This window comes from Typha latifolia, chromosome 1, assembly GCF_019914945.1.
Source record: "Typha latifolia isolate L0001 chromosome 1, TyphaL0001v2, whole genome shotgun sequence".
In the NCBI taxonomy this organism is placed as follows: Eukaryota; Viridiplantae; Streptophyta; class Magnoliopsida; order Poales; family Typhaceae; genus Typha; species Typha latifolia.
The window spans coordinates 2940695-2968411 of NC_133086.1; the positions used below are offsets into that span (position 1 = coordinate 2940695).

General features: G+C 38.7%; 6 protein-coding genes across 7 annotated transcripts; 3 read left to right on the plus strand and 3 right to left on the minus strand.

The window, feature by feature from the left end:
* The first annotated feature begins 1151 nt into the window (after positions 1-1151).
* On the plus strand, positions 1152-3010 carry LOC140799830 (scarecrow-like protein 32). The gene has a single exon (XM_073154317.1). It carries the CDS (start codon positions 1438-1440, stop codon positions 2764-2766), a length of 1329 nt encoding a protein of 442 aa, XP_073010418.1. The 5' UTR covers positions 1152-1437; the 3' UTR covers positions 2767-3010.
* Positions 3011-6432: 3422 nt separating this feature from the next.
* LOC140800164 (small ribosomal subunit protein uS14z/uS14y/uS14x-like) lies at positions 6433-9169 on the minus strand. The gene is made up of 3 exons (XM_073154829.1): positions 9026-9169; positions 8514-8613; positions 6433-6689 (listed from the first exon to the last, which is right to left on the minus strand). Exons 1-3 carry the CDS (start codon positions 9085-9087, stop codon positions 6681-6683), a joined length of 171 nt encoding a protein of 56 aa, XP_073010930.1. The 5' UTR covers positions 9088-9169; the 3' UTR covers positions 6433-6680.
* Positions 9170-9610: 441 nt separating this feature from the next.
* LOC140781597 (FAD-linked sulfhydryl oxidase ERV1) lies at positions 9611-12672 on the minus strand. Its single transcript, XM_073127650.1, has 6 exons — positions 12106-12672; positions 11956-12033; positions 11508-11555; positions 11116-11180; positions 10194-10271; positions 9611-10017 (listed from the first exon to the last, which is right to left on the minus strand). The coding sequence occupies exons 1-6, from the start codon at positions 12313-12315 to the stop codon at positions 9897-9899; spliced, it is 600 nt and encodes a 199-aa protein (XP_072983751.1). The 5' UTR covers positions 12316-12672; the 3' UTR covers positions 9611-9896.
* Positions 12673-16743: 4071 nt separating this feature from the next.
* Positions 16744-19502, plus strand: LOC140781872 (uncharacterized). Of its 2 annotated transcripts, none has more exons than XM_073128160.1 (4): positions 16744-16872; positions 16991-17248; positions 18599-18823; positions 18931-19502. In XM_073128160.1, exons 3-4 carry the CDS (start codon positions 18743-18745, stop codon positions 19462-19464), a joined length of 615 nt encoding a protein of 204 aa, XP_072984261.1. In that variant the 5' UTR covers positions 16744-16872; positions 16991-17248; positions 18599-18742; the 3' UTR covers positions 19465-19502. The 2 variants fall into 2 exon arrangements, with proteins under 2 accessions (XP_072984261.1, XP_072984252.1); XM_073128151.1 differs by having other exon boundaries at positions 16795-16946; positions 17019-17248.
* Positions 19503-21172: 1670 nt separating this feature from the next.
* On the plus strand, positions 21173-23030 carry LOC140796501 (purine-uracil permease NCS1-like). Its single transcript, XM_073149549.1, has one exon. The coding sequence runs from the start codon at positions 21308-21310 to the stop codon at positions 22754-22756; it is 1449 nt and encodes a 482-aa protein (XP_073005650.1). The 5' UTR covers positions 21173-21307; the 3' UTR covers positions 22757-23030.
* Positions 22995-25906, minus strand: LOC140796492 (flavonoid 3'-monooxygenase CYP75B137). The gene is made up of 2 exons (XM_073149540.1): positions 24965-25906; positions 22995-23806 (listed from the first exon to the last, which is right to left on the minus strand). The coding sequence occupies exons 1-2, from the start codon at positions 25829-25831 to the stop codon at positions 23159-23161; spliced, it is 1515 nt and encodes a 504-aa protein (XP_073005641.1). The 5' UTR covers positions 25832-25906; the 3' UTR covers positions 22995-23158.
* Between the last annotated feature and the right edge of the window lie 1811 nt (positions 25907-27717).

The window sequence follows — 27717 nt, forward strand, 5'->3', positions numbered from 1 at the left end:
AAAATATACGTATCTAATGAAATTCCAAATTCGCAATATTTTTATTTTTGTATCAAAAACTGTTAGCTTTTATTTATAAAAACTTTAAAATAAAAATGTACATAATAAATCTAGTTCTGTGTTTAAAAAAAATTAAAATAAATATTATTTAATATAAAATAATAATAATAAAGTTAAGAAACCTTGACTTATGAAGCACACTAAAATGTAGCTGTCCTAAAGGAAAGTGGGTCTTTTGTGCAGGGTTACCTGCCTCTCTTTCCTCTAAGGTACAACCCAAAATCTCATTCATGTATTGCCGTCGTTCGACGCTTCTATGTGAGAATCGCACTTCTTCAATTCCAATAAATAATATAGAAAAAAAAATTGAAAGATAAAAATAGCTAAACATTTCTATTTGACTTGAAATTTTATGTTGTTGTTATATTTTCTCATGAACAAATAGGGTATTTATAGTTATTTGAGGACTTTTGAATTTTTTATAACCCGGCCCCAAATAAATTCAGCCTATTAATCATTTTAAAATGACCATTTTGACCATTACAAAACTTTTAAAATTCTTATAGTATTTGAGTTTTAAATTGAATTAAAATTCTGAAATTAGCAATAGAAACATCGTAAATCCATCCCATTCAAATATCAGACAACATTAAAATGCACAACGAAGTTTCCATGATGTTGAGGAATGCACACTACTATTTAGAATATTGAAGAGCTCAGCGGTTCTACGAAGTAGTATTAATTGAGAGAGAAAGAGATACGTAGGGATCGAGTGCACAACTGCACAAGAATGGCGTGATTGGGGGTATACACGACCACGAACACGAGCACATCCAAGTCTGCATGATAAAGTGAAATGCAAGTAGACAAAAGCACGAGATATTGTGAGCTCTATTTATTGTTATTGAGCTAGAGAGAGAGAGAGAGAGATCTAGAGGATACTACAAAAAGTTATACCAACTCCAGTCTAATCTTGGACCCAATTAAGTAGTGTAACATATTAAGTAAATCAATGAATTAGTTAATTAATTGAGAGCGATATGGCCCGTGAGGTCTCTCTCATCTTTCCTCATTCTTTTATGCCATGACAAAACCAACTCCCTTAGTCTCATGTCAAGACAATGCCATGGCCAGCTATCTCACATGACTCCCAAGATCCAATTCAATCACCCCCGCTGGCCCTCTTTCTGCAACCCTCTTCTTCCATTCCAACTCCCTTCTCATCTTAATGGTCTTCTTCTTCTTCTTCTCTCTCTCTCTAACACATACACAAAAACGTTTATGAACTAGTCTTGTACTTGAGTGCATTAACCAGCATCTATTTAGGGTTTCGTGATGATCCTCTTCTCCTACTCTATATATATCCACTTTACAACCACCTATTAAACCATCCACACCCTTAAAGTTTACTTTTTGTCCAACAATAGAAGTACACAAATGATCCAATTCACTCATAGTAGTGCAATACTACTACCACCACCACCACCTTCCTTCCACCATAACGACCTCATCAATCCTAATCACCAACTCCTCCATCGCGCCAGCCGTCCATGGACTGCCTCCGCCGCCAAATTCCACGGTAGCTGCTTCACTGCCGCCGGCTGCATGGAGGAGCTCCTCGTCCACTGCGCCGACGCCATCGAGGCCAACGACGACACCCTCGCCCAGCAGCTCCTTTGGGTCCTAAACAACCTCGCCCCCCACGACGGCGACTGCAACCAGCGCCTCACCGCCGCCTTCCTCCGCGCCCTAATTGTCCGCGCCTCCAAGATCGGCTCCTTCGATCTCCTTACGCCCACGTTCGCCTCGTCCACTTCCCTCCACTTGCATCGCTTCTCCGCCGTCGACCTCGCCAGCTTCATCGACCTCACCCCGTGGCACCGCTTCGGCTACACGGCGGCCAACGCCGCCATCGTCGACGCCGTCGAGGGGTTCCAAATCGTTCACATAGTAGATCTCAGCACGACTCATTGCATGCAGATTCCTACGCTTATCGACATGTTAGCTAACCGACCCGAAGGCCCTCCATTTATAAGGCTCACCGTTGCCACCACAACAAGTACTACATCACCGCCGCCTATGCTCGACCTCTCGTACCAAGAACTGGGCGCAAAGCTAGTCAACTTTGCGCGATCGAGAAACATCGTCATGGAGTTCACAACGATTCCTTCAAGCCCTACCGATGCCTTCGTCTCTCTTATCGAACAATTACGGGTGCAACGACTAGTATCCGAAGGCGAGGCTCTAATTGTAAATTGCCAGATGATGCTGCACTACATCCCCGACGAGACTGCCGGCGTGATCACGCGGTCCATGTTTCTAAAGTCTGTACGAAGCCTGGAACCGAATTTAGTCACCGTCGTCGACGAGGACGCGGACTTCACGGCGGATGACGTCCTTGTGAGGCTGCGGTCGGCTTTCAATTATTTATGGATAGCGTACGATGCGATCGACGCATTTTTACCGAGGGAGAGCGAGAGGCGGCGGTGGTACGAGGCTGGAATTGGGTGGAGGATAGAGAACGTGATAGCTCATGAAGGATTGCAGAGAGTGGAGAGGGTTGAGAGCAAAGGGAGGTGGGCGCAGAGGATGAGAGGGGCGGGGTTTCGGGCGGTGGAGTTCGGAGAGGAGGCGGTCGGAGAGGTGAAGACGTTGGTCGACGAGCACGCGAGGGGGTGGGGGGTGAGGAAAGGGGATCAGGAGGATTTGGTGCTCACTTGGAAGGGGCATCATGTGGTGTTTGCTTCAGCTTGGGTGCCTTCATGAGTTATCTATATGATGGAATAATGGATGGAAGGAGATAATTATGTAAGTGCTTTAACCATCTTAATTGGTCTGTGGATCGATCTTGATTCATTTGTCTCGGGGTTTTAGGTTTGTTACTAATAATTAGTTACATATATCATTAGGTTAGTCATTAGTGTGAGATGTTTTAGTCCCTCTCTTTCTGTGCAACATAGTGTTCTCAAATTTGACAACATATGTACAAGAATAAAGGATCAAAAGTATAGTAAGGGATATTACTTCCTAATATTTTCAGATTTTTTTTCCTTTTTTGATCAGGTAACTCTTAAAGATATAATTATCAAAATGGTCCTTTATATATTTCTCATATTCGTCTTCTCTCTTTCAGTTCTCTTTGTTAATCCAGATTGTCATCGAATAGATCAAGCCATTCAAAGAGTACATTATTGTTTCTATATTAGAAGTGCTGTATCTCAGCTTTTCTCCTCCTACTTAAATATCTTGGAAGTAAGGAGATCGAACATGGATTTGCTCCACAATATCAATTGGTAGCATAAATATTTCTTCTTAATGAAGAAAAGAATAGAAAGATGCATTGTGGGGATGAAGTAGTATTTGATAGTCATACGGATCAATGAGTAGTGAAATAAGAATATAAGCCTACTTACTGGTGCAACTTAACAAAGACGATGTGAAGTATTTTGGAACAACTTCTTCAGACCGAGTGGCATGTTGAACATATATTGCTTCAGTGGAGACTAATACGATAAAAGGATTAATCTGTGAATGTTATGTATGAATTTCTTATCTTCAAATTCGTTCATGTCATGAAAATATTCTTGAAGTGTTAGACACATGGGTATATAATTTGCCTAGGGAAAGCATATGGTGAGGATTTGAGACACCTTCGTTTCGTCTCTAAAATCTTTCTGCATTAAAGATCGTGAACTACAAAGAGGAGAGCTATAGTCAGGTTTCGTGAAGTTTAATCAAGAAAACTTGGTTTTTATTCTCCCCATGGAGTGCTTATTTTGTAGCTTTCCTTTCCACTGAGAAGTAAAACTAGTACTCTTTCTGATCCTTGAAGTTGGCTTGCTTAAATGGAGGGTTATAATCCTATAATGATATATTTTATCTGAGACGTGAACTGTAAGCAAGCAATTCGCAGAACCTTATGCTGCTGCGGCTTAATTATTGTTTTGTCTTGCAGTGTTTAGGTCTCTTTTTTTCCATGTCGACTCTAATGTATTGTTACTATTTCTCTCATCTTCTTTTGATCCTCCCGTCAGGCAACCCAGTAACATAACTAGCTATACCTCCAGTATATGTTACAAGTTTAATCACAACCCAGAAAAACTGACTTTTTTTTAAGGAAATTGAGAGCTTGACATAAAAATTCCCTGTGAACAGAGCTAAATGAGTCAAAAAAAAAAAAAAAAAACATCTGAGATCAACATTATCTTTTTCGATCATTCTTGCAGTACTGGTACCACGCCTTTTGGCCCCCTGAAGGAAGGAATAGACACTTCAGCGTAGTGGTAAGGTTGAGAGAATGAGAATGAGAATGAGAATAAGGGAGATGTGACCTGTCTATGGGCCTCTTTTTGTTCTTTGTTCTTCGAGTCTATGGATCCTTTTGGTTGGCGTGAAAAAGGTTAAGTCTATTCACAACCTTTGCTATTAGATAACGACAGATAAAAAAAACATCATATTTTGTTTACCATGCGTCATATGAATAAATAACACCGCTATGGCTGGCTGTTGTCGTTAAGAATATTATGCTATTGGTGTCTGGAGTTTCGCATCCGTACTGAAGGAGAATTAATGGGCAGATATAATTCTAGCTTCACTGTTTAAGGGACCATTTAGTCGCAGGATAAGAAAAAAAATAAGATAAGAGGATAAAATGTGGACTTTCAGGAGATAAGTGATGTGATGGTGCTATCCAAATTTTTATTAAGTATTTGGTTGGAAAATAAAAATAAAAATAAATGCAATGATGTATTAAATTAAAAATGAAAACGGTATTTAATTAAGATAGTTACAATAAAAAATAAAAAAAATAAAAAAATCAATCTTATTATCCTTTTCTTAGTTTAATATAAATTAATATTTATAATTTTACTTTACAACTATTATGCTGTCTACTTGAGAATAACATCATATATGAACATCTTATGTCAAAATATTTTAACTATATATTTTTTAAAAATTATTACCGAGTATAATATAATATAGTCTTATAGTAATATAATGTTTAATATGAATCTAACCTAGGATTTAGGGCGAGAGATTTAAAAAGGGGCAAAACTGTTATCTGTCACTACAGGATTAACTCACTTGGTTATCTCAAATATTTTATTTTACCTAAAAGCTGAGATAAAAATGAACAAACATAGGCTTTCACATTTCCATATCTCACTATCCCAAGCAACCAACTGAACCAAGAAGTTTTAACATCAAAGAGCAAAATATCTCTTGGTATGACTTAAGATCATATTTAAAAAATTGTTAATACATATAAAACTCTTGACATAGCATCAGACGATGAAAAGTATTATACACATCCAAAACATCGCTACCATACCAAAAATAAAAACAACCATCTCTGATCTCTCTGGCACTCAAGCTTAAGCTTCGTGCTGAGAACATCAGAAACAAGTGCAAAACTACTACTTCAAACAAGAGCACACCCCCGAGCACTGAGGTTTAGCATAAATACCAGGAATACTCATCTCCACGACGCACAATTTAGTCTATAGTTGGAACCACACAATGCAAACAAAATTATGCCAAACGTTGTTGGTAATTTCATGATTTTGACATGAATATTTTATTAATTTTGAGCTAAGTTTTAAGTGGGGCCCACACATTATTTATAATGGTTTAATGGTGGAATCAATTTAGCTCAAAGCATACTTTATTGTCATATATTCACTTAATCAAATTCATGAAGAGAAGTGAATGATAATTGGCTCTAAAGTGGGTATCATGGCAATGGGAAATAAAGGAAAGTAAGTTTAGTACCATATTGGATATTTGAGAAATGTTAGTATGGTATATAAGCAACAAACTTCCTATGGGCTTTGGGCCCCAAAAGGGGTACCTATTTTGTGGATAAAGGTTACTATGCAACCTAACACACACACGCGCGCCGCCCGGCTCGGCTCGGCTCGCACGCACGGGTCAAAGTCCAATTTTACGGGTTCGGGTTCAAGTCTGATTTGATTCGGGATCGAAGTGGTGTCGATAATCAGTTAATCAATTCAGTTAGTTGGTTGAACTCGACCCAAATGGTGCATCCATTCGGTGATTTTGCATCTTTTCGTCGAGCCTGTTTACCTCTATAAATAGGCTGTCAGTCTGCATAATAAAAATACACATAAGAGAGTTTATTGTCGAGTCTTTTTAGTTTTGAGTCTACTGGTCGAGAGAGAGTACAGCACGGTTCAGGTCTAATCAAGGCATTAGAAAGTTGCTTCCTTTCCAGTGCAAGGCAGTCGTTGTATCCTGGGAGACCGACGTCCACTGTTCCAGAAGCAATCGGTGGAGGGCGAATTGGTCTTAAGGAGATAGTGTCCAACACTAGACTCGACTATTCAGAATTTATATTCTGAAATTTGTAAGTTTATTTTTAATTTATTTTGATCGGATTTTTTGGAATCAGATTGTTATCGCCAACAAACGTCACTACAAAAGTATCATGCATTTGATTAGCGAACAAGACTACATAAAAATTGTTTACAGCAAAACGAGATCAGAAGTTCAATAATCACGTCTACCTCGTGAAATAGTTTTTGAACTACAAAAATGACGAGTCAACATTAAATACGGCATTGCTTAAAATTGGAAATAAAATATTTTCCGCAGGTGGCAGGGAAACTTTTCTTTAACCTAATCGGTCCAGCCCTCAATATGTACCATTCAGGAATTCCTCAGCGATACTGTAAAAAAAGGAGAGATAAAAAGACCAGTTAGTGCACCATTTAGTACTAGTGTAATACACAGATTGATGGTAAAAACAGAAACTAGTGAAACAGAGACAATAATTATCTAATATGAAGTACTTCTGACTTAAAACTCCATTTATGAAGGCCAGATTGGAAGTGGGATAGTATTTATATGACCACAGGTGTAACTATTTTATCACTCGTTTTGACCCAGGAGGATCAGCTTATTCTACTTCCGAACTGGATCTAAATGTGATAGCCACCTTATGCACTTAAATCACTAATTTTCTATGGCAGTTTCTCAATATGAAGTGGTGTGTATGGATAGCGGATGGAAGCCTTTAACTTGGTTATTGCAAGCCCCAGATCCCTATGATAAATTGAATAAAATATGAAGTCTCTTCCTACGACAATGCAACAGTACACTCTACCTCTGGCTCTCATGTCTAGGAAAAACCAGAATTAGTACGTCATGAAAGAAGAAAATTAATGAAATGCGGCCCTGTTAGTGGAGAGATTAATAGAGTATGGGGGCACTTCTGTATCATAATGAGATAATTCGGTGTACCTGATCTGACCACAGGAAAGACCATGCAAATAAAAAAATTTCAAGGGCAAACCTGACTTATGGTGTCCATTGATGGTGCAGAAGATAAAGAAAAGATTATTGTTTCCTTCCCTCCTAAAGAGGGAGGAAAATGAAGGATTCTTGGTAAAGGTACGTACAAAATTGAGAACGGATGGAAAGGAAATATCAAAATAAGAAGTTAGTTTTTCATCCTGCATCTTATAAAGACTGCAAGGTAATAGAATATCCCTGGCAAAAAAAAAATTAGAAAGTTTTCTCATAAACCATGTCATTGGAAGCGCACTCAAGTCAGATTAATTGGTTGGAAATACTAATCATTTTCACTAAGCCTTCATTGTTCATGTTCCTCCTAACTGCTCAATTCAGTTTACGAACCCAAAAAGAACACAAGCTTAGAATGCATTACTGCGACACTACAGATGGTGACCACAGCCGATGGTAAAAATGCTTACAAATCAATTAAATGACAACTTGGCAGAGCAAACACTAAATTCACATTAATATCGTGGATGCCTACATGATGGTTTGTCATCAAATCAAACCAAACATATTAAGCTCTTGTTCACTTTAGGAATATTTTTTTTAGTCTAGAATATAATTTTTTATTTTAAAATAATAACCAAACATCATAATAATTCTATTCCAGAATATAAATATTATTCATTAAAATTACATTTTATACCACACACTAATTTAATTATTAATTTACCATCGATATCTATCATATCAACCTATTTTATATTAAATCAAAAGGACTTTATAGTAATTTTATAAAAAACAAAATATTTTTTTATCTTTTCTTTCACTTTATATCACATAAAAAATAATTAATACATCATTATTTCAGAACATAAATAAATATAAAAATAGTTATTTCTAAAATTAAAACCTTATTTTGAAAATTAAATAAGAATATTCAATCTAAAATTGACCTTATTCTTAAAGTAAACAAGGCCTAAAAACATGAGCCATCTTGCAAACTAAATTTACAGAACAATCCAATTTGAAGCAAGAAATTGGCCCACTACTGCGCTGATTTCAGAAATAAAAACAATAATAGACTTACTGAAATCTAGAACTAATTTAACTAACGTCACTACTAGCCATGCAGACATCATTCTCTTCTTTAAAGTAATTGTGTTATGAGAAAAAAATCATAGTCATCCTCTATCCATGGGCAAACAAAAGAAATAACCATCGTAAAAAGATGAAAAACGACAAAATTGCACCTTAATGAAACCAATCTCCTTGGCGTTGCTGCGGAAGCACTGTCTGCAGCACATAAGTCCGTACTTCCGGATCAATGCATGAGGGTTTCCACATACCCGGCTGCGAAAGAAGAAGAGAAGAGCATCAGTTCAACTCCAGTGAATTTTAGGACAGCCATTATTACTTCTAGAACACAACCATGCAATTCATCAATAAATACACCTCTTAATTCCAAATCATATGTATATATATATACACTTTTTAGAAACGCTATCTTGATAAAATTAAGATTCCATTCAATTGTGGACTATCGTAGTCTTCGAAACAATTGAACGGTAGAAAACATGATACTTCTGTAGTACGACAGGGGTGAGTCAAGAAATCAGAACAAAAACAAAATACAAATATCAAAATCTAAGGGATATGCAAAGATTTAAACGTCTTCGTAACCAGATTGCTGATATAAGTGGATAAAAGCGAAGGGCTTTCTTTATATGAGAAGCTTAGAGATAACAAGGATGGAATTCCTCACCAACAGCGAGATCCAGGTCCATAGTTCTTGGGGTGAGAGTTCCAGACGTTACTGTGTCCCATCTCTCTCTCTCTCTCTCTCTCAGATCGCAGAGGAAACCGGCTGAAAGATCGCGGCGAGTAGAGGAGGAGCTTTTATAGCGTACCGCCAAACCCTAACTTTGGTAGAGCCAATGTGTTTTCAAAAAACGGATCCGGATCACGAACAGATAAAATCCGATCCAGATGTAATAGTGGGGTTATTTGCGGCGCTCATTGTCTATAACTTGTGATGCTTTAGTTAATAAGTAAACCAAAATTAGATTCTTTACTATCCATCTTTTCTTCTTCTGTGTTCTTAAGTTATTAAATACTTGACATTTTTTTCTCATTTGTTCTACAGAGATATCAAATGTTCTCAGGCTGTCAATTACTTGAAAATTCACAGAAACGTTAGATTTTTTATTTTATTTTTTTCACTTAAAAGTCTCAATTGTCTGTATACATCCAGCAACAGCTTATAAGGAAACTGAAATAAATGCAACCAATCTGTAAACCATTTGTCCTGACTTTCTGACGACTGATTGATGCAGTTACTGCAAACTCATGGCAGATATTAAGTTTTGATAATAACGTGCTCCAACAAAGAAAAAAAAAGAATATACAAGCACGACTCCACCTATCTTGGAACATATAAATACCACACTTAATAAAATAAATAAAAATAAAGAAGGAAAAGGACAATTCCACAGCCTTGCTTTGAGTCCAGTTTCCATATCAGATTATATCCACTTGTTCCACTCATTGCTTACATCTTTGGAGTATTATGACCACATGCGCACATATATTATCTATTTCAATTTTCAATTCAGTACTCACAGATGTAATTCATCCTACACTTTGAAGTTAGATTTGATGTCAGCGGGGCCTTCCAAATCACAGGAGCGATCCTTGCAATCCAACTTACCCCACCGTGCATTGACTCGCTGACAGGGAAATATCAATTTTCCGAGGCTGTAAAAAGAGAAACATCAAAATTCTCCTGTTAGTACAATGTCTGATTCGATCATCAGCAGATTTATTGATATCTTCTCCCTTCGAGATAGGTAGGGAGCTTCCTTGAATTCAAGGGAGTGGCCAGCAGGCAGGGCTGGAGACATATTACGGGAGAAGGTGGACATTTACTTTACCTTCTGTTAACCACATTGTGCACATGACATAGCCACTGAGAGAATTCGGCCTGTGATCCTGCTTGTACAGGATTTGCCCTGCCAATTACAGCCAATCATGCACAAATAACAATAGATATAACATTTAAGCAATATTTGCTAGGTTAATGTCATTTCATAACTGTGTCCATGAATTGATAATTTAAAAGACAATCATACAATAGCATTTATATGCACACTAATTTACAATGACAAGACGTATGAGTAGCACGAACTCGTTGCAGCAATAGCTACCTAAAACAAATAGGGGATATCCTATTAAAGATACCATGATTGATCAGCACAATCTTTATCATTATGTAAGCATCCAACTATCTAGCAGGCTACATTATCACTTTATCAGTATGCAAGTTCTCTTTGATCAGCATCAAAAATTTACCTCATCTTCCTATTCTCTTATTCCTTTTTAGGAGTAACAACCGCAATTGTTGTTGCTGCAACAAGATTTTAAATTGTTCTCTGCTCATAGATTAGGATTTCTCTGCAACCCAACTTTTGCCAGGAGGCCTTGTTATATATATTTGAGATTTAGAATAAATTGAAGATCTTCTAAAGTGTAAAAAGTTAAAAAAAATCTTTTCAAAGTTATAACCTAAAGTAAGTATCTACAACCAGGTTGCTTACTTTATATTTATATCGATTCTCTCTTTATTTTTTCCTTTTTTTCTTTTCAACCACGAAATTGAGCAAAATCCAGAATATCGTATAAATCAATCGATCTGCCCACACATTTATCTCAAACTAAATTTTCCGCTTGACCTGAAGCTAAGAACTCATAAAGTGGTCATCTCTCAGATGATCAGACCCTTTGCAGCAAATGAGGTAGAATTAACAAAAAGAATATTAAAGTTATATTTGAAGAATACAGGAATGGAGTACTTACTTCAACACTTCCTTAAAATGATCAGCACAATCTCTGCAAGGGTAAAGTCGAGATAATATGGCCATCTACACGTACAAATCAGTATCTGTGTTATTCTTATGTATGAATTAATAAAACAAAAAGACTTAACTGCAGCAACCAAAAGAATGATGAACTGCTCCGAGAAGGGGCTTTGACAAAAAGAAATAATGCTTGGCTGTCTTCAGATAGAACTAGAACATTCATTGATGGCAACATGTACAAACTAAATTTACCAAAAGACTTCAAGATTGTATCTGTAGTTCTGAAGGAACATATCGGTTCCTAGTTTAATAGTCCAAATTGAACTAAGCTAAAATAAATAAGATAATCATTAGTCCAGATCTTGCAAACTTGAATGTCTGTCTGCGTACCAGTTCTTTTGCATCTCGTCTCTGCTGCCTGGTTGGCTGCTCCGGAAACTAAAAAAAAAAAATCAAATAAATATATCGATGAAAGAAATGGTGAGATGTCGAGAAAGATCAGACAGAGAAATATACCCTTGCAAAATATTGAATTGACAGCTAGAAACAAATATTCAGCAGACATGGTTCTTTACAACAGTTTTTGTTCTCTACTAAATGGTTGTGACCTAGTTGGTACTTACTTTAGTCAGGTCTTGGAGGCACAATTTCCAACCTTAATATCCAGTCTAAAAGTTTTACGCAAATATATCGATAGCAAAAGTTGTATATATCACATCAATCTACCAATTGTAACTTTCCAACATAAATTTCAGAAGCATTGCCAGTCAAATGGGTATTTATTTTGAATAAAAAAAAGAACAGACGAAAAACATCACATAGACAAAACATCAAACACCTGTGCTGCAATGGTATGAAGCAAAGTCCAAGTAGCCCTTCCAAGCTCCTCTTTCGTCAAAGGCGCCACATTTTTTTCCTGAAACAAGTTACCAACGTCAAAGATCTCCAAATGTCTCGTGGAAACGCAAAGTGGAGCACAAGGAACCACCTTTATCGGCGAAACGGCATCTGGGCTCTCTTCTGGAAGGACAGGCTTCGGCGAGAAGGACAAGAGTGGACGAAGTGCGTTGGCACTAATCGAAGAGCTGCTTCTTTTGTCGCCACTGGGAGAAACGAAAACGCGGGAGAGATGGGTTTGGAGGCAACGGGACAAGGAGTCGAATGTTTTCAGAATAGGCTCGAATGGGTTATTCGTCATCTCTCCGAAAAGTTACGAATAGAGAGGATAAGGAAGAAGAATTGGAAGAAAAGTCGGCGATAACAAGATGCGGTTAGGCGAGAAAGCGGCCGACTCCAATATAATAACTACTACTTTTTCTTCATTTTTTAACCGCCACCTTCTTTTTTCGGTAGAAAAAGGTAATTAATTCATTGTCTGACAAGGGGCCATAAGTTTCTCTTAAATATCCGAAGAGATATCTTCGGAATCTCTATACAATCGACCAAGAACTAAATCAAAACAAATCAAATTCTTAAATTCGTCCTAGGGCTCCCAACCCGTGCACAGTCTGGTTGACATTCCTAGAGTAGTGGATAATAGTTATAACAAATAAAATCTTTAAAAGATGAACAACATCAAGATATGTCGCCCTCCCTTATCAAAAAAGAAGGGGCCCGTTGATATAGAACATTGGTGAGGCCCTCGGAGTCAACTTCCATCATAAAGTTAGACAGTTTGAACTCTTGAGCCTTTAAGAGGCTGAATCACAAAGCTTTCGTGTCTGTATGAAGAAGTCCATAACAGCTTCCCCCTTTCCATATATGTTAAAGACGAACTGACGTAGCTTTTTTAAATTTAATAAATTTAAATCGTGCTCATAAAATGCTTTGGTGAAAAATTCATCTAATAACATTTCTAACGCCCACGAAAAGGAACCAACTTTCATCATGAGTTAACATTACAATGATAACTTAGTATAATGATGAATTGTTTATGACGTCTAAGTTAGGCAAGCTGTGATTTAACTTGTCTGGAATAGAGCTCTGACTGCTTCTTCTTTTCTTTTTTGAATTAAAAAAGAGTTGAAAAGCCAGTTCGTTTACAATTATGGATTCTGAGAATGCTAGATGTATAGAAAGCAAGCAAGTTAAATCGTTCAGAGAGACATCTTTCCTTAAACTAACCAAAATGTTCCTACTATTAAACTTAGAAAACTTTATAGCCCAATTAATTGGGAAAGAGTAATAGTATCAAATTGAAGAGCCAGTTCAAAAAATAAAAAAAAATATCAGAACAAGATTCCCTGTTTGCTAATAAATGATCAATCTTGTTTGCCATTGAGAATATCCAAGAAGAAGAGAGAGATCGGCGGCTGTTTTCCGCCCCAGCACAAGTAAAATCCCCTTCATTTTACCCCTTACAGGAGCCCCTTCATGGTCCGACCGAATCTTTGGCAATGTAGACCCACCATGAGTGTAAAATGTGAGCTTGACTTTTAACTTTTTTAAATTTCATTATCAAAACAGCAACTTTTGAAAGTTGAATGACGGGTCACTGGCACGTAGTGCCATGCGGATGTGGTGCCTCATTATGGAACCCATGATCACTAATTTAATAAATAAATAAATAAATAGAACAATGCTGTGGCCTATGGCCACAATCAATCACTCAAACAAAAGAAGATAAGAGATGATGCGGCTAAAGTGTTTGTCGGCATAGCCACAGTTCACATTTCTTCGGACTAAAATAGGATTAGAGGATAATCTTTTGCAGATCGAGAGAGAGTTTTAGTCTTAATTATACTTGTAAAAAGAAGTTTACTGATTAAGAAATAAGGAAAAAAAAAACAAGAAGGAAGGAACCCGAGATTAACTTTGGGATGGCCTCAAGTAGAGCATCCACCTCACGTTATCAGATTAACACAACCATGAAAACTATCTACAATGGGAGCGAGCATCAGCCTCCACTACTCTCAAAGTAAAACGTAAAACGGAGGAGCCCTCAAGCATCCCCCGCACGTGCGACAGAGGCCTAGAAGCTTCGGCAGAAGCTTAAAGACGCTCCTCGCGGGGCCCACCGCGGCACGTCCCACACGTGCCGCCTCCTCGCCGTACTCCGATGCCGGCCGACCTCCCCGTCCGCCGCCGTCGTCTGGCTCAGCATCTCCCACATCACGCGCACGTCCTCGTACTCGCACGTGCTCACCTCCTGCCTCAGTCGCCTCAGCCCTGCCGTCACCGCAAGCAAAGGGGGACAGACAAAATCGGAGTCAGGAGACAAGGAAATCCCTGCGGACCGTCAGGAAAATAGCAACCAAAGCATCGGATCAGATCTTACCGGTTTTCCGAAACCCGAGGCGGGTGGCGACGCCGGTCCAGACCCTCCTCATCGGAAAGACGATGGGTTCCCACCACCCCATTTTTTTCCCCCAACAGATCCGCCAGGAGCGCAAATAACTCGGAGCAGAGGGAGTTCCAGAATAAATCCCCCCTCCCCCGGTGACCGGCTAAATCATGAGACCGACACGTGTTGGTCTCCGTTTCTTCACGTGACGTCAATCAAGGCGGTTCCGCTGTCGTACTACGCTGCGATATTTTTCTCTCTCCTTTGCGGTGCGGGGCTAGCATTTCGTATCAAGTGCAGAAAGCCCATTCGTCCACGTCGCCCGTCTCATAATTTAGAGGTTAGTAATGCAAATATGCAAAGCAAGGGTGTGAATGAAAATTTCTAATGGAGAAAGAAAACAAAAAAATAAATTTAAATACACTTTATTTCCAGTACCTTGACATAATATTATTTTATTCTCCTCTACTTTATTTTATATTATTTATTATTCATCATCCTCTGCTTAAGACTAACGTAAAAATATTAAACTGACACATGTCACATTTAGGACATATATCAGATAAGTGATATTAGATTTGGCGAGCAAACCGGGATAAGAAAGATTCGGTAGATCAAGTAGGTAGTTAGCAGATGTGGATAGGCCAACTAACAGGCCGGCTAAGAGGAGTCTAGTCTTTTATATACGCTAACACCTTGTCAGCTAGTTGGAAGCAACTTACTGAGTACCAAAATGTATTCTTCATTAATGAAGTAAAAACGTCTTTATCGTGAACATAAGCTAAGCCCTTAAAGAAGGCCAGCCTTACTGTTCCTCATTCTACTGGGTATATTGGGCTGGACCTCATCGGTAATTGGGCCTAGTACTAACGTTCCAACTTTATTCTTCTAGAATGCAAAAAATATGATATTATATATATAATAAAGTATGGGTAACGAGATTGTTGATTATATGAAATAACTCATGAATCATATCACGAGGAGATCGATTATATTATGTCCTTGTACGTATAAAATAACTCATGAATCAAATCACGAGGAGATTGATAATATTATGTCCCTGTACATATAAAATAAATGTACATAGTTAAAGTCCTCCTCTTCCTCTTTCTCTCTCTGTTACTCTCTCTATTAAAGGGAGACCCAAATTACAACATGTGGGCCCCTCATAATGCTAGAGAGAGAAGCCACGACCAATGAACTAGAAGGCTGTTAGAGTGAGGACAAGTGTCAGATGTGTACATGCCCATCTCCTTATAAGAAATCGACACGATTCCACCCAATCCATAAAAAGAATCCTGATGAAGTTTACGTTGCTAGAGGCCACGATTTATATTGCGGGTGACGTCAATAGCACGTGAACTTTGGTTTCTCTCACCACTGCCAGTCTATCTGAAAAAATAAAAAGTAAATAAATGCTAGTTATATATAAAAGTTGTGTGTTAAAAATTATAAAAATAAATAAAATACAAAGAAAATAGTATATATATATATATATATATATATATATATAAGCACAGTTAGAATGCTAATCCCTTGCATGATCCCAACATGTGCATGTTAATGGAGTTCTAAACAAAGATATGTTATTTTATTGCCATTTCACACACAATCAAACAATTGGATGTATCATGGGACTAGATCGCCTTTAGATCTTGGTATATTTATTAGTACAGCAAGGACAAGACCCAGCCCTTTCCCTCCTCCGAAAGTAACGGAACTAGATTTCATCGTATACACCACTACTATCAAGGCCATAATAATGCAGTCATACCCATGTGCCACACCCCCTTTGTTTCTTTCTCCCTCTTGCTCACTAGTTATAATATTTCTAACGACGAAGCTTTAAAAAAAAAAGATTTAAATTTAAATGTGCGGTGCTTGAATTGGGATCAGTATCGCCTATATATCCTGTTGTCATTACAATCATGCAATCCATTAATTATTTAATTTGAGTACCCATTTGCTTCCCAATTAGGTGGTCTTCGTTCCCGGTGAGAGATAGATCGGAGAACACTTGATAATAAAAAAAAGTTCTCTATTAAAGTTAGTCTATAGTAACCACCGGAAATTTGGTGATCAATGTTTGGTCCTTGTGCCAACTCTACTGGCCAACATGAAGACGAAGGACAAACAAATCCAGCTAATAGATGCTATTCAGATGATGACCAGCAAGAGATACACGTTCTGGCAGAGATGATCCTATGTCTCCTCACCTTTGGATTCTATTCCATGATTTGTCTAAGATCTAGTCGAATCCTCCAATGTCAAGAGAATAGACAGCGTAGAATCTTAAACTGATCATGAGGAACAGGAATTTGAAGACTTTAATTTCTACAGCTTCTCACCTCTATCGCAAATTATCACGTGACGTGTTAGCATAGATGTGAACAGATATGGAGACAAGGAGGAAATATTTTATATGTGGTAATTATCAAAGCATTCCATCAAACATGTGATCAACCATTGCAGGTTTAGCTGTCTCTCTTTGGTGATTCCTTTTGGTGTACTGCCCTCATAATTTCTGAATACTATGTGTTTAATAAGTAAGTCTTCTTACCTATCTCTGTCCTTTCTTGGCACTATCCAGGGCATCTTTTAATCTCTTATCCTTGCAGTGGATTGGCTAAGTGTCTGGGATTTTGTTTGGCATACCTTGAGAGCCCACTAATATATTCTGGTGTGTGAGAGTCTGTGGAGAGATTCTTAAATCCCTCATCTGCCTCAACAATATTGGGTACTAGGAGTTTGTTGTTTTGCCCGAAGAAAACTCCTAGGCCCTCCAAAGGAGCTTCCCTTTGCTCTCTCTTGCTCACAGCAAGATGAACAGACGAGAGGTTTTTCTCAGGTGAGGATCTGCTTGTGATTTGCCTCTCTTGTTCCTTTCATGGGTTTCATTCAGAATTCTCTTCTTTCTCTCTAATTTGAAAAGCATACAAGTCATGCCATTTAGATCATCATACAGATCTCAGTTTATAAAAAGAAGTTCCTCCAAGTCTTGTTTTCTTGGTAGAGTAACATTACTTCCTGTGACTGCAATTAAGATAACGTATCATTCTTTACAGAAGGATATTATTCTGTCCCTGTGACTAGGTGAACTTCTTCTATGGAAAACAAGTTAATTTTCCTTGAGACTTTGCCTGGTATCTATTGCACATCTGATTGAATTTTTCAATCATTCACCTATTTATTTAAAATGTTCTATGAGCTAGTACTTGATATACTAGAAGTATAAGATATCTGATCAGCCTCTACTGGCTGTCATTCACAAGTACTCTTTATCAAATGCTACTGGAATCCCCCCAAGGAAATTTCAGCAAGATAGAGGCTATCATGAGACCTTGAAGGCTTTAGCTGATTCGGAGGCAACCCTGCTTTCAGATCTAATTTTATCTCTTGTATCAAAATTCTCCAGTTATGAGTTTGGGAGAGGCCATCGATTAGGGAACAAAAATTCTCCACCATGGTTATGTTGCACTATCATCATAAGTTCTTTGGGAAATCCATTCTACTCGCCTTTATATCTGTCAATAGATACACTGTAATGAATCTATGCATTTTGAACTTGTCTCATCTGGGTCTTTTTTTTTTCTTCTTCTGTTTTCTTGTTTAGGGATTGTATGTCTACTTCTTGCTGAACAAGTTCTATGATTTATCCCTGACAAATAGTATCAGTTATTTTCTGTGCACTGTAGGATATATGGTGCGATACCATTTAGCAAAATGCCAAAACAGAGACATTAAAAAGATGCAAATTATTGAATAAACTTTCTTTGATTTGTGAAACAGTGTTGCTTACTCCATGTAGAGATGATGATGTTTACTATGGATGCCTAAACTGGTTTTCTAGAAAAAAAAAAAATCAACAGTTCTAGACAGTGTTATATGACAATTCAAGGTTTGGAAAACAAATTTACTGATAATATATCACCTAATAGAGAAAAGAAAAACGCAAACTAAGGAGTTCAAGAACAAAGCTGAGAAATAACATGAGCATGAATCTACGAACAATATATTCATTATCTTGCTCATCTCATAGTTGGATCAAAAATTGCTCAGACAACCTGGAAACCCTGATAAAAGAAAATCCAATGTCATCTCAAACCAGAAACAACTCCATAATTTCATTATTTTTCATTTGGTCATAGACTTGAAATTCATGGCATATATCACTGATATGGAATCTGAACATGGGCAGGTGAGACCAACATCATAAAAAGTACTTGATAGACAGCATAATACAGCGAAGAAGTAGAAGCAGACAAAAGCGTAAAGCCTTTTAGTAATCAAGTTAATACTGCAGCAGAGGACACAGACAAATCTAAATTTGATTCAGAAAGACATGGAGAGAGATTTAAAACATTGTAGCAAACAGTACATGAAGATGGCTATATTGAAGCACGAAGAAACATTCAAACAACAGGTAGACGGTGCAAGATTAATAGATAATCCTCTTGCATCTTTGTCCACTTAATATCCATCATTCCGAGTTGTTAGAGATTCTTATTATTTTTAACATGCCTGATTTAGGTTCACGAACTGCACCGCCTTTACTCTGTTCAGAAGCTATTAATGTCAGATATGAAGAATGCTGAGCAGGGCAGGCAGCGCGCAAAAACCATACGAAAGAGCAGGAATGTAGATACTGAGGCTGGTCCAAATCAACCATCTTATAGTTACTCAGACCAAAGGAATCCTAGCTGCATATTTGATCTAGAACTCCCTGCAAAAGAGTACATTGGAGACGAAGATGGGGATAAGCTGTTGGCTGACGAAGAGACAAACCTGGAGTTAACACTGGCAACTGGAAACAGCCAAAACCAAATAGGGCAATACACACCACCATTTACTTCAGATTCTGGAGCAACCTTTTCTTCCTCTTCAACTGAGACTGCTGGGAGTAAAGGAAACAACGATGATTGGGAATCATTTCAGCAATCCAACATTGCAGTAAGGTTTCAAAATGAAAGAAAGAGCGGATTTAGAACTGATGAGCATGGAAGAAAGGATGGTCTAAACCAGCCTCCTTGGCTCTACCAATGTTTGAGTTTGAACATGGCATGATAAATAATATTATCATATAGTCTTGGTTTGGTTTTATACATTTGGAGGGCTGAACTTGAAAAGGAATTGGCCATTTTGAGATTAAGATCAAGAGCACTGGATCTAAAGACCAATAATGCAGCGGACCAAAAATAATTGAACATCAAAGTGTGAGCCCACATGCAGTATTCCCGGAACTATTAATGACATCAGGCTCAACCCCTAACAGAGCACATAATGCTATCTAACATTCAAACTGCGGATGTAATATTTATATTTTTAGGAATAAAATAAACTTAAAAAATATCTTTCACCAATCATCACATCACGTGTATAAAATCCAAGAGACCTTTTTTTAATGCTTCCATAATATTTCCAAAGAAGTCAAAACACAACAGCCCCAAGTGAAATACAAAACCAAGATCTATAAGATTATATGTCGCAGCAACAAGTCTTTAAAGATATAAAGTTTATAAATAATAATAAATAAAAATGCAGAAGCCCTATGTACGGCTACGACCCAACTAGTTTGGAAATAATACAAATTACTGCTCGATATCAACGTCAACTAGTTGAAAAATAATACAAATTAACCCTCCGTATCAACATCAACTAGTTTGAAAATAATACAAATTACTCAATATCAACGTTGCCCTCTCTTGATTATTTAAATATTCTACCAAATAATGAGCATACGGGACAACAAATATAATCTAAATTAATCTAAAAGTAACTATAGATATAAGATGAATAATATGATGCATACTCATAAGCACCAATGTAACTATAAAATAAAAATTAAAAAAAAAGTTGTATATAACACTCTGTTTTATAATATAATTATGATTTATTCCCTATATTTTTACTATTTATAAATTAAGCACTATGATTTACCGAATATATGTAAAAAATATCTTATGTTAGATTTGAACTAATACGGTAAGAATATTCTATTAAGTAGTTATATTTTATTTTTAAAATAATTAAAATACTTTTATTTCTAAAATAATTAAAATTCATGCCCTTAGTATGACTTGATTTAGTGTATTTTTATAATTTGCTCGGTATAGTTAACTTAACTTAGATATTTAGTTAAATTTAACTAACTGATCTAACGACGTAGTATTTTCTGCACATATTTATTAAATCATAGGACTCTATTTATAAATAGTAAAAATATAAAATGTAAACCACGATGTTACGTACACATTTCTCTAAAAAAAAAATATAACGAATATGATTATCAGTGTTTCTTAGCTAATCATAACACATATCTTAATTTTATTAAGAAATTCTCAATCGACGTGATAAGCTTACATAAGATGGTATAAAACTATATACTCACGCATAGTCACAAATGGTAATTTTCTTCTCTATGCTTGTCTTGTCACTTACTATATATTTATATGTCATGCAGTTTCATCTCTTACGCATTGACTTTACGGTCCTTACGGTACCGATTGACTGCCATTCTGATGCAACCGTATTAAGCACGGTCCTGCAAAGCACGCCGCTTGCCTGCATGAATATTTAAGTAGGCCGCGTCTACGGACTTCTACTAAAAAGAAGAAAATAGAAACGTAAGCTGTTAGTTAGTGAGTGGAGTGGAGCCTTCGTGTGTAATGTGCTTTTGGTATAATTTTTCTTTTAGAAAAAGGACTTTTAGTGTCAATGTCGTTCTATGCCTGTGGGCCTTCTCTCCAAACAGGGATTAAATTCAAAATAAGAGGAAAAACAAGCCATTGCCATCTGCGAAACGTACGCTTTTCTCACAGGGCTTTTGAATGAGCGTATTGCATATAGGAGGGAAGTCCCACCCACCCCCACAGCCCCATTTCCCCTCGTTCAATATCCTCCCATCGCCATGACGAACGCCTCCTCAGCCCCGAGCCTTCGCCCCACCACCCCGTCCCAGCGCACCGCCACCGCCTCGGAGTTCGCATCCCTCTGGGTGGGCCTGGTTGTCGGCGTCCCCTCCTATTACATTGCCGGCTCCTTGGTCGAGTCCGGCATGTCCTGGTACCAAGCCCTCCTCACCATCGTCTCCTCCAAGTGCTTTCTTCTCCTCCCCCTCCTCGCCGCCTCCCACCCTGGCGCTCGCTACGGCCTCACCTTCCCCCTCCTCGCACGCGCCGCCTTCGGACTCCGCGGCGCCCACGTGCCCGCCCTCCTCCGCGCCCTCGTCGCCTGCGGCTGGTTCGGGATCGAATCCTGGATCGGCGGCAGGGCCCTCCTCCTCCTCCTCCCCTCCTCCCTCCACGTCTCCGTCCCCATCCAATTCGCCTCTTTCGCCCTCTTCCTACTCGCCCAAATCCTACTCGCTTTCAAGGGCATGCAGGCCATCCGGACCCTTGAAAGGTACTCCGCTCCGGTCCTAATCCTCCTCGCCTTCTTCCTCCTCTCCTGGGCCTACCTCAAAGCCGGCGGGTTCGGCCCGATGCTTTCTTTACCCTCGCAACTCACCCCGTCTGAGTTCTGGGCCCTCTTCTTCCCCTCCTTAACCGCCAACGTAGGCAGCTGGGCTGCCTTCGCCCTCACCATCGCCGACTTCACCCGCTACGCCCGGAGCCAAGCCGACCAGGTCCTGGGCCAAATGGGCCTCCCTCTCTTCATGGGCTGCTTCGCCTTCGTAGGCCTTGCCGTCACCTCCGCCACTGTTCTCATCTTCGGACGGCCCATCTCCGACCCGATCCAACTCCTATCCCTCATCGGCGGGGGCATATTCGTCAAATTACTCGCCGTCGGCGGGATCACCCTCGCCATCCTAACCACCAACATTCCGGCCAACGTGGTGGCCCCCGCAAACGCGCTCGTCACCCTCGCCCCTAGCGTGTTCAGCTTTAAAAGCGGTGCACTATTCATCGCCATCGTGGGAATAGCGTTCCAGCCCTGGAAGATATACGCCACCCCGGATAGCTTCGTGTATACGTGGCTGGTCGGCTACTCCGCGGTGATGGGGCCCATCGCTGGGGTGATGCTCGTGGATTACTACGTCATACGCGGAACCGAGTTGGTGGTGGAGGCCCTTTACTCTACAAGCCCATTGGGCCCATATTATTACACAAGGGGGTTTAATCTCGTGGCTTTCGTATCTATGGCGATTAGTCTTGGGCCCATTATTCCGGGATTTCTGCATAAGATCGGAATAGTGACCGCTATTCCGGGGATACTAGTGTTCATCTATAACGTAGGGTGGTTCTTTGGGTTCTTCTCGTCTGGAATAGTTTACTGGGTTCTTTCTTGCTTGTGCGAAGGTCGTTGGAAGAGGAAGAAGAATAAAGCAGCAAACTTGATGGATCCACTGCTCTCGTAAGGCTAAGCTAATCATTGTGATGGGATCAATAAAACCGTCGATAGGTCGGACGGGGATAACTTTATAAGATGGGATGGTTTACGAGACAATGTTATGATGGAAAGGAACCCCACGCGGCCCTGCCCAAAAGGTTGTCCGTCTGCTTTTCCAAAGTTTATTTGTTTCTTTGCATATTTTTAGTGCTTTGCATTTGTTCGTTAAAACAGTGTTAATATAATATACTCGTGCAATTTCCAGATACAATCAATAATAGCCCTGTGCCATTCTAATCTTATTCTTCCTTGCGCATTAATATAGAGACGAAAGATGCTAATAAAAGAAGAGAGAGTCTTCGAGTTCACACTGAAACCAAGACTCTCTCTCTCTCTCTCTCTCTCTCTCTCCCCCGAGCTAAAGAAAACATTAATTGCACTTTTGGTACGCTTCCCCGGCTAGCCTGGGCATGGCATGCACCTTCAAAGGAACAGCCCGTTGCAGGGTAAGCCCATAGGCTTCCTCCATATCCAAATTTTCTGGAGATTGACCCTTGGGGAGGGCCCAATCAAAGGCATGCACCAAAGTAGCCGTCATAAATTGGACCATTTTGAAACCTAAACTCATGCCGGCACAAATCCTGCGGCCTGCCCCGAAGGGTATGAGCTCAAAGTCATTCCCCAACGCGTCCATACGCTCCTGAGGACCGCCCGAGAAGAATCGAGCGGGCCTAAATTCTAGTGGATCGGGCCAGGAGGTTGGGTCGCGAGCGATGGCCCATACGTTCACGAGGAGGGTGGCGCCTTTAGGGATGTAATAGCCGGCGATCTCGCATGATTCCGTCGCCGTGCGAGGGAGGGAGAGCGGCGTCGAGGGGTGGAGCCGGAATGTCTCTTTGATGATGGCCTGCATGAAGGGTAGGTTAGGTAAGTCGGACTCGGAGACGAGTTGGTCACGGCCCACAACCGAGTCCAGTTCAACTTGGGCTTTCTTCAGGAGGTCCGGGTGGCGAATCAGTTCGGCTAAGCCCCATTCTACTGTGCTGGATGATGTATCAGTTCCAGCTGTGAACAAATTCTGCACCCAAAAATTAAATAAAATTAAATTAAATTAAATTAAATAACAAAATAAGAAATTTTTATTTGTTATTGCATGATTTAGGCTTATGTAACAATTTTTTAAACAACTTACTTGGATGGAATGGATATATAATCCTAAGTTAAAAAAGTTTTGTCGGTTTTGTTTAATAGAGTTAGGTGCAGTGACTTGTCATTGTTATTACTTACATTATCAAGTGTCAGATTTCAGTCATTTTTTTGTTGCCTTCCCTCTTACCTTGTTAACTATGTTTGTTAACTGAAAGGGACACTGACCAAGTGATCCAATATAGAAAGTGGCATACTGAAAAATAGATTTCGTGTCAACGGGACCACTTTCTGTTGAGCCACCATTACAAACTATCCGCTACCTTCTAGTGTATTCTAATATTGTTAGCCTCAGTTAAGTAATAGGAGGTGAACTCAGAGCTTTGCTCTAACACTAACTCTTTATTTGGATGAGAGGAGAGAAAAGAGAGGAGTGAGAGGAAAAAAAAAAAAAAGAAAGAGAAATTAATTTTTGTCTCGCCTTGTTTAGATATAAGAGAAATATATTAAGCTTAACGTGTTTAGTTTAAGAAGATAAAAAGGAAAAACAACATATTTAACTATTAAAATTTTCATTTATTATTTATATTATTAAATTTAAAAAACACAATCTATATGATTCATAAAATTACTCTTTTAAACAACATAAAAATAAAAGTAACGTGTAGTCGTGTATTCCGCACAAGCTGTATTATATAATATTTAATTATTTTTAAAAATTTTAAATAATAAAATCTAAAAGTTTTAAGTAAACAGTATAATACAATTGATATATTTGTATAAAAATAATCTAAATTTTTTTTTTCTGTCAAAAGACTTCTTTCTCTCTCTCCTCAAAATTTAATAATAAGAGAAAATTATTTTCTCTCCTGTTCTCTGGAAAGAGGGTGTAAATAACATGTTAAATCATAAACTATTCTTAAATAAAGCTTAAGCCGATAATGAGGAGAAAGAATTAATTTTTTTTTAAATATTTTATATTATCCTACCATATACCGTGGGGTGGGAACTCTTTGTCTCTTTGCATTATCGGAAGAAAGTGTATATAATAATAAGAAATATAATAATCAAGTAAGTATTTGTAACTCACGAGGAACAAGGCTTTAATGTCGATATCTGTGACGTTGTGGCCATCGTCGTCCTTGAGCCTGAGCAGCACGCTCAACAAATCATTCCCACCCATGTTGTTCCTCCTCTCCGCGATGATCCCATCCAAGAAGTCGTCGTACCTCTTGTGCAGCCTCTTCATCTTCCCCACCACCCCTTGCAGGTCCATCCACGCGATCCCGGGCACGAAATCACCGACGTTCAACACCCCGGCCAGCTTCATCAGCTCCACCACCATCTCCTTGAACTCCCTCGCCTCCTCCCCCTCCTCGAACACCCTCCGCCCCACCGTCGCCCGCGCCAGCGCGTTCGTCGCGCAGACGTTCGCCGCCTCCCCCAAGTTCACCGGCCCCGCGCGCTGGGCCAAGGTCCAGACCATCCGGCTCAACTCCGACTCCCGTATCGGCCGGAGGTCGTCGAGGGCCTTGGCGGAGAAGAGGTGCACGGAGCAGAGTTTCCTCAGCCAGCGCCACCGCGGGCCGTAGGGGGCGAAGACGAGGTCCTGGTAGTTGTAGGCGACGTGCTCCGCGCCAGAGTTCTTGGGCCGGTTGCTGAAGTTGGCGTCGTGGACTTTGAGGAATTGAGCCGCGATGGAGGCGGAGGAGGCGACGACGACCTCCACCGAGCCGAAACGGAGGCGGAAGAGGGGCCCATAAGTTTTAGACAGGGATTGTAGGGTGTGGTGAGGCTTGGATCCCATTTGAGGGAGGTTTCCTAATATGGGCCATCCTTTGGGGCCCGGCGGGATAGGGAGGTGGTTTGGCTTCTTCTTCTTGGAGGATGAGAAGAAGAGGTAGTAGATGGAGAAGAAGAGGAAAAGGGTGGAGAGAAGGAGGAAGAGAAGAGCCATGTCTTAGTTCTTCTTCTTCTTCTTCTTCTTATTCTTCATTGTTTATTAGTGATGGTATTATATAATGTTGTATTGTGTTCATTACCTTCCGTTCTTCACCTACTACTATTCTTAGTAGTTATTGGACAACTTGGCTCGTTAGATGCCACGGATTACTCATCTACCAACGTACAAATGGTCTTTGCCGTAATCCCACTTGTCCTCTCTCAAGTTAAAATGGCTTTCTGGAGCCAGGCTCGATCACACGAACTCGAAGGCAGCTAGGTTTTCCTCGCCTTCTCGTGATGGCCCGAGCCACAGATTACCCAACTACCAAGGACCGAACATGGTAGTTGGGAAGTTGTGGGTTATTTTCATTTTTTTAATTTTTTAATTTTGTACTTTTGTTTCCTTTCTATTTACTTTGAGCCATTTGTAGCTCGGACAACTACTCAAAGTTTTTCTTTTTAGCTTTATCTAAATTTTTTTAAAATATTAAAATTGACTGTGAAATTTACCAGCATAAGCATATTTTAGTAACTAAACAATAGCTTATCTTAATACTAGTTTATTAATATCTATTTCTTTTTCCTTTCTCTGCTATCTAATATTTTATATTTATTAAAAAAAATTTATTACTATTTTACCTTTAGATTTATCTCTTTAATTAATGAGTTTATATTTTAATCTAGACTACAGTGAGGGTATAGGATCCAAGAATAAAACTTTTTAAATTAGAAATTCGACATTAATGCTTCTGGTGCAACAACCTTGTCATATGAAAGAATTAAAAAGCAATCTTTAGATCTTGCATATGTATATGTTTGTATATATCAAGCTATTTTGTATATTTTATTTAACCAAATAAATTACACTTCAAACTTAATATTAAAATAGATATGTAGCACTATAACTCTAAGTACTTTTAGATGAAAATTTTGAAAAATCTATTAAGAGTTTTATGTTTAGAAAACGCTAAAGAGTTAGAGCTTTTATTAGAAGAAACGAAGAAAATTTTTGAAGTAAAATCTAGAGAAGCTATAATTTATAAAGCTCTTCAATATCTTCACAATGATATATTCTATGACTAAAATAGATAATCGAGCATAATTAGTTTTCTTATTTAATATTTTAATAATAAAATGCCTAATTTTTCAGTATTTTAAATGTATTTTTTTTTTTACTAAATCACTGAAATGTTCGGTGTTTTTATGTGTATCTATCTAATCGAAGTTTACTTTTGTCTGAATAAAATGATTAACGATGTAACATTTTATTTAGAGCTATAATAAAAATAGACCCATGCTGATATTAAGTTTGAAGGGTAAGTCTTTCGTAAAAAGAAAAAAAATTAGGTTAGTGGGTCAACAACTCGTCGTAAACTACTGACAAACTCGGACTAAAATAGAAGTAAATTAATAAAAATATATATATATCGCCAGAGCTACAGGCCAAAGTACATACCTTTTAAAAGATTTGCCAGCTTGCAACCATATAACGCTGTGGTCTGATGTAACAGCAACCAACACTCATATGCATGCATGGAAGGAAGAGTAGGTTTCGTTTTGAAAAGTCTCTGGGTGGAGTTAAATACCTACTTTTTTTTATCTTAAAATCTTTTGGAAAATTTTGTTGGTGAACTAAAATAGTAAGATTCTGTGACCTTTTATCTTATCTTTGTTCTTAATAAACAATCTAGTAGTAAATACCCTTTTTCCAGGAAAAGGGGGGAAAAAAGACAAACCACGTTGCCCATGTCTGCCTGCTAGACGTAAGGCTTAGCTTCCTTAGAAAAATTAGTTAGAATTTATCGGAATCCTATACAAAGATTTGTAAAGATTTGATTGTTTGTTTTTAATGTTGTGATGATGACCTACCTAGGCAATACAATAAGCTCTTCTAAAACA

Excerpts from the sequence above, each read along its gene's own strand:
- LOC140799830 (XM_073154317.1), top strand. The coding sequence starts at position 1,438 with ATGATCCAATTCACTCATAGTAGTGCAATACTACTACCACCACCACCA.
- LOC140800164 (XM_073154829.1), bottom strand. The coding sequence starts at position 9,087 with ATGGGACACAGTAACGTCTGGAACTCTCACCCCAAGAACTATGGACCT. Across the intron at positions 8,614-9,025 it reads GGACCTGGATCTCGCTGTTG|CCGGGTATGTGGAAACCCTC; the intron begins GTGAGGAATTCC and ends CTTCTTTCGCAG.
- LOC140781597 (XM_073127650.1), bottom strand. The coding sequence starts at position 12,315 with ATGACGAATAACCCATTCGAGCCTATTCTGAAAACATTCGACTCCTTG. Across the intron at positions 11,181-11,507 it reads GACGAGATGCAAAAGAACTG|ATGGCCATATTATCTCGACT; the intron begins GTACGCAGACAG and ends TTGTACGTGTAG. Across the intron at positions 10,272-11,115 it reads CATTTTAAGGAAGTGTTGAA|GGCAAATCCTGTACAAGCAG; the intron begins GTAAGTACTCCA and ends TGTAATTGGCAG.
- LOC140781872 (XM_073128160.1), top strand. The coding sequence starts at position 18,743 with ATGGAGAGAGATTTAAAACATTGTAGCAAACAGTACATGAAGATGGCT. Across the intron at positions 18,824-18,930 it reads AAGAAACATTCAAACAACAG|GTTCACGAACTGCACCGCCT; the intron begins GTAGACGGTGCA and ends TGCCTGATTTAG.
- LOC140796501 (XM_073149549.1), top strand. The coding sequence starts at position 21,308 with ATGACGAACGCCTCCTCAGCCCCGAGCCTTCGCCCCACCACCCCGTCC.
- LOC140796492 (XM_073149540.1), bottom strand. The coding sequence starts at position 25,831 with ATGGCTCTTCTCTTCCTCCTTCTCTCCACCCTTTTCCTCTTCTTCTCC. Across the intron at positions 23,807-24,964 it reads ACATTAAAGCCTTGTTCCTC|AATTTGTTCACAGCTGGAAC; the intron begins GTGAGTTACAAA and ends TTTTGGGTGCAG.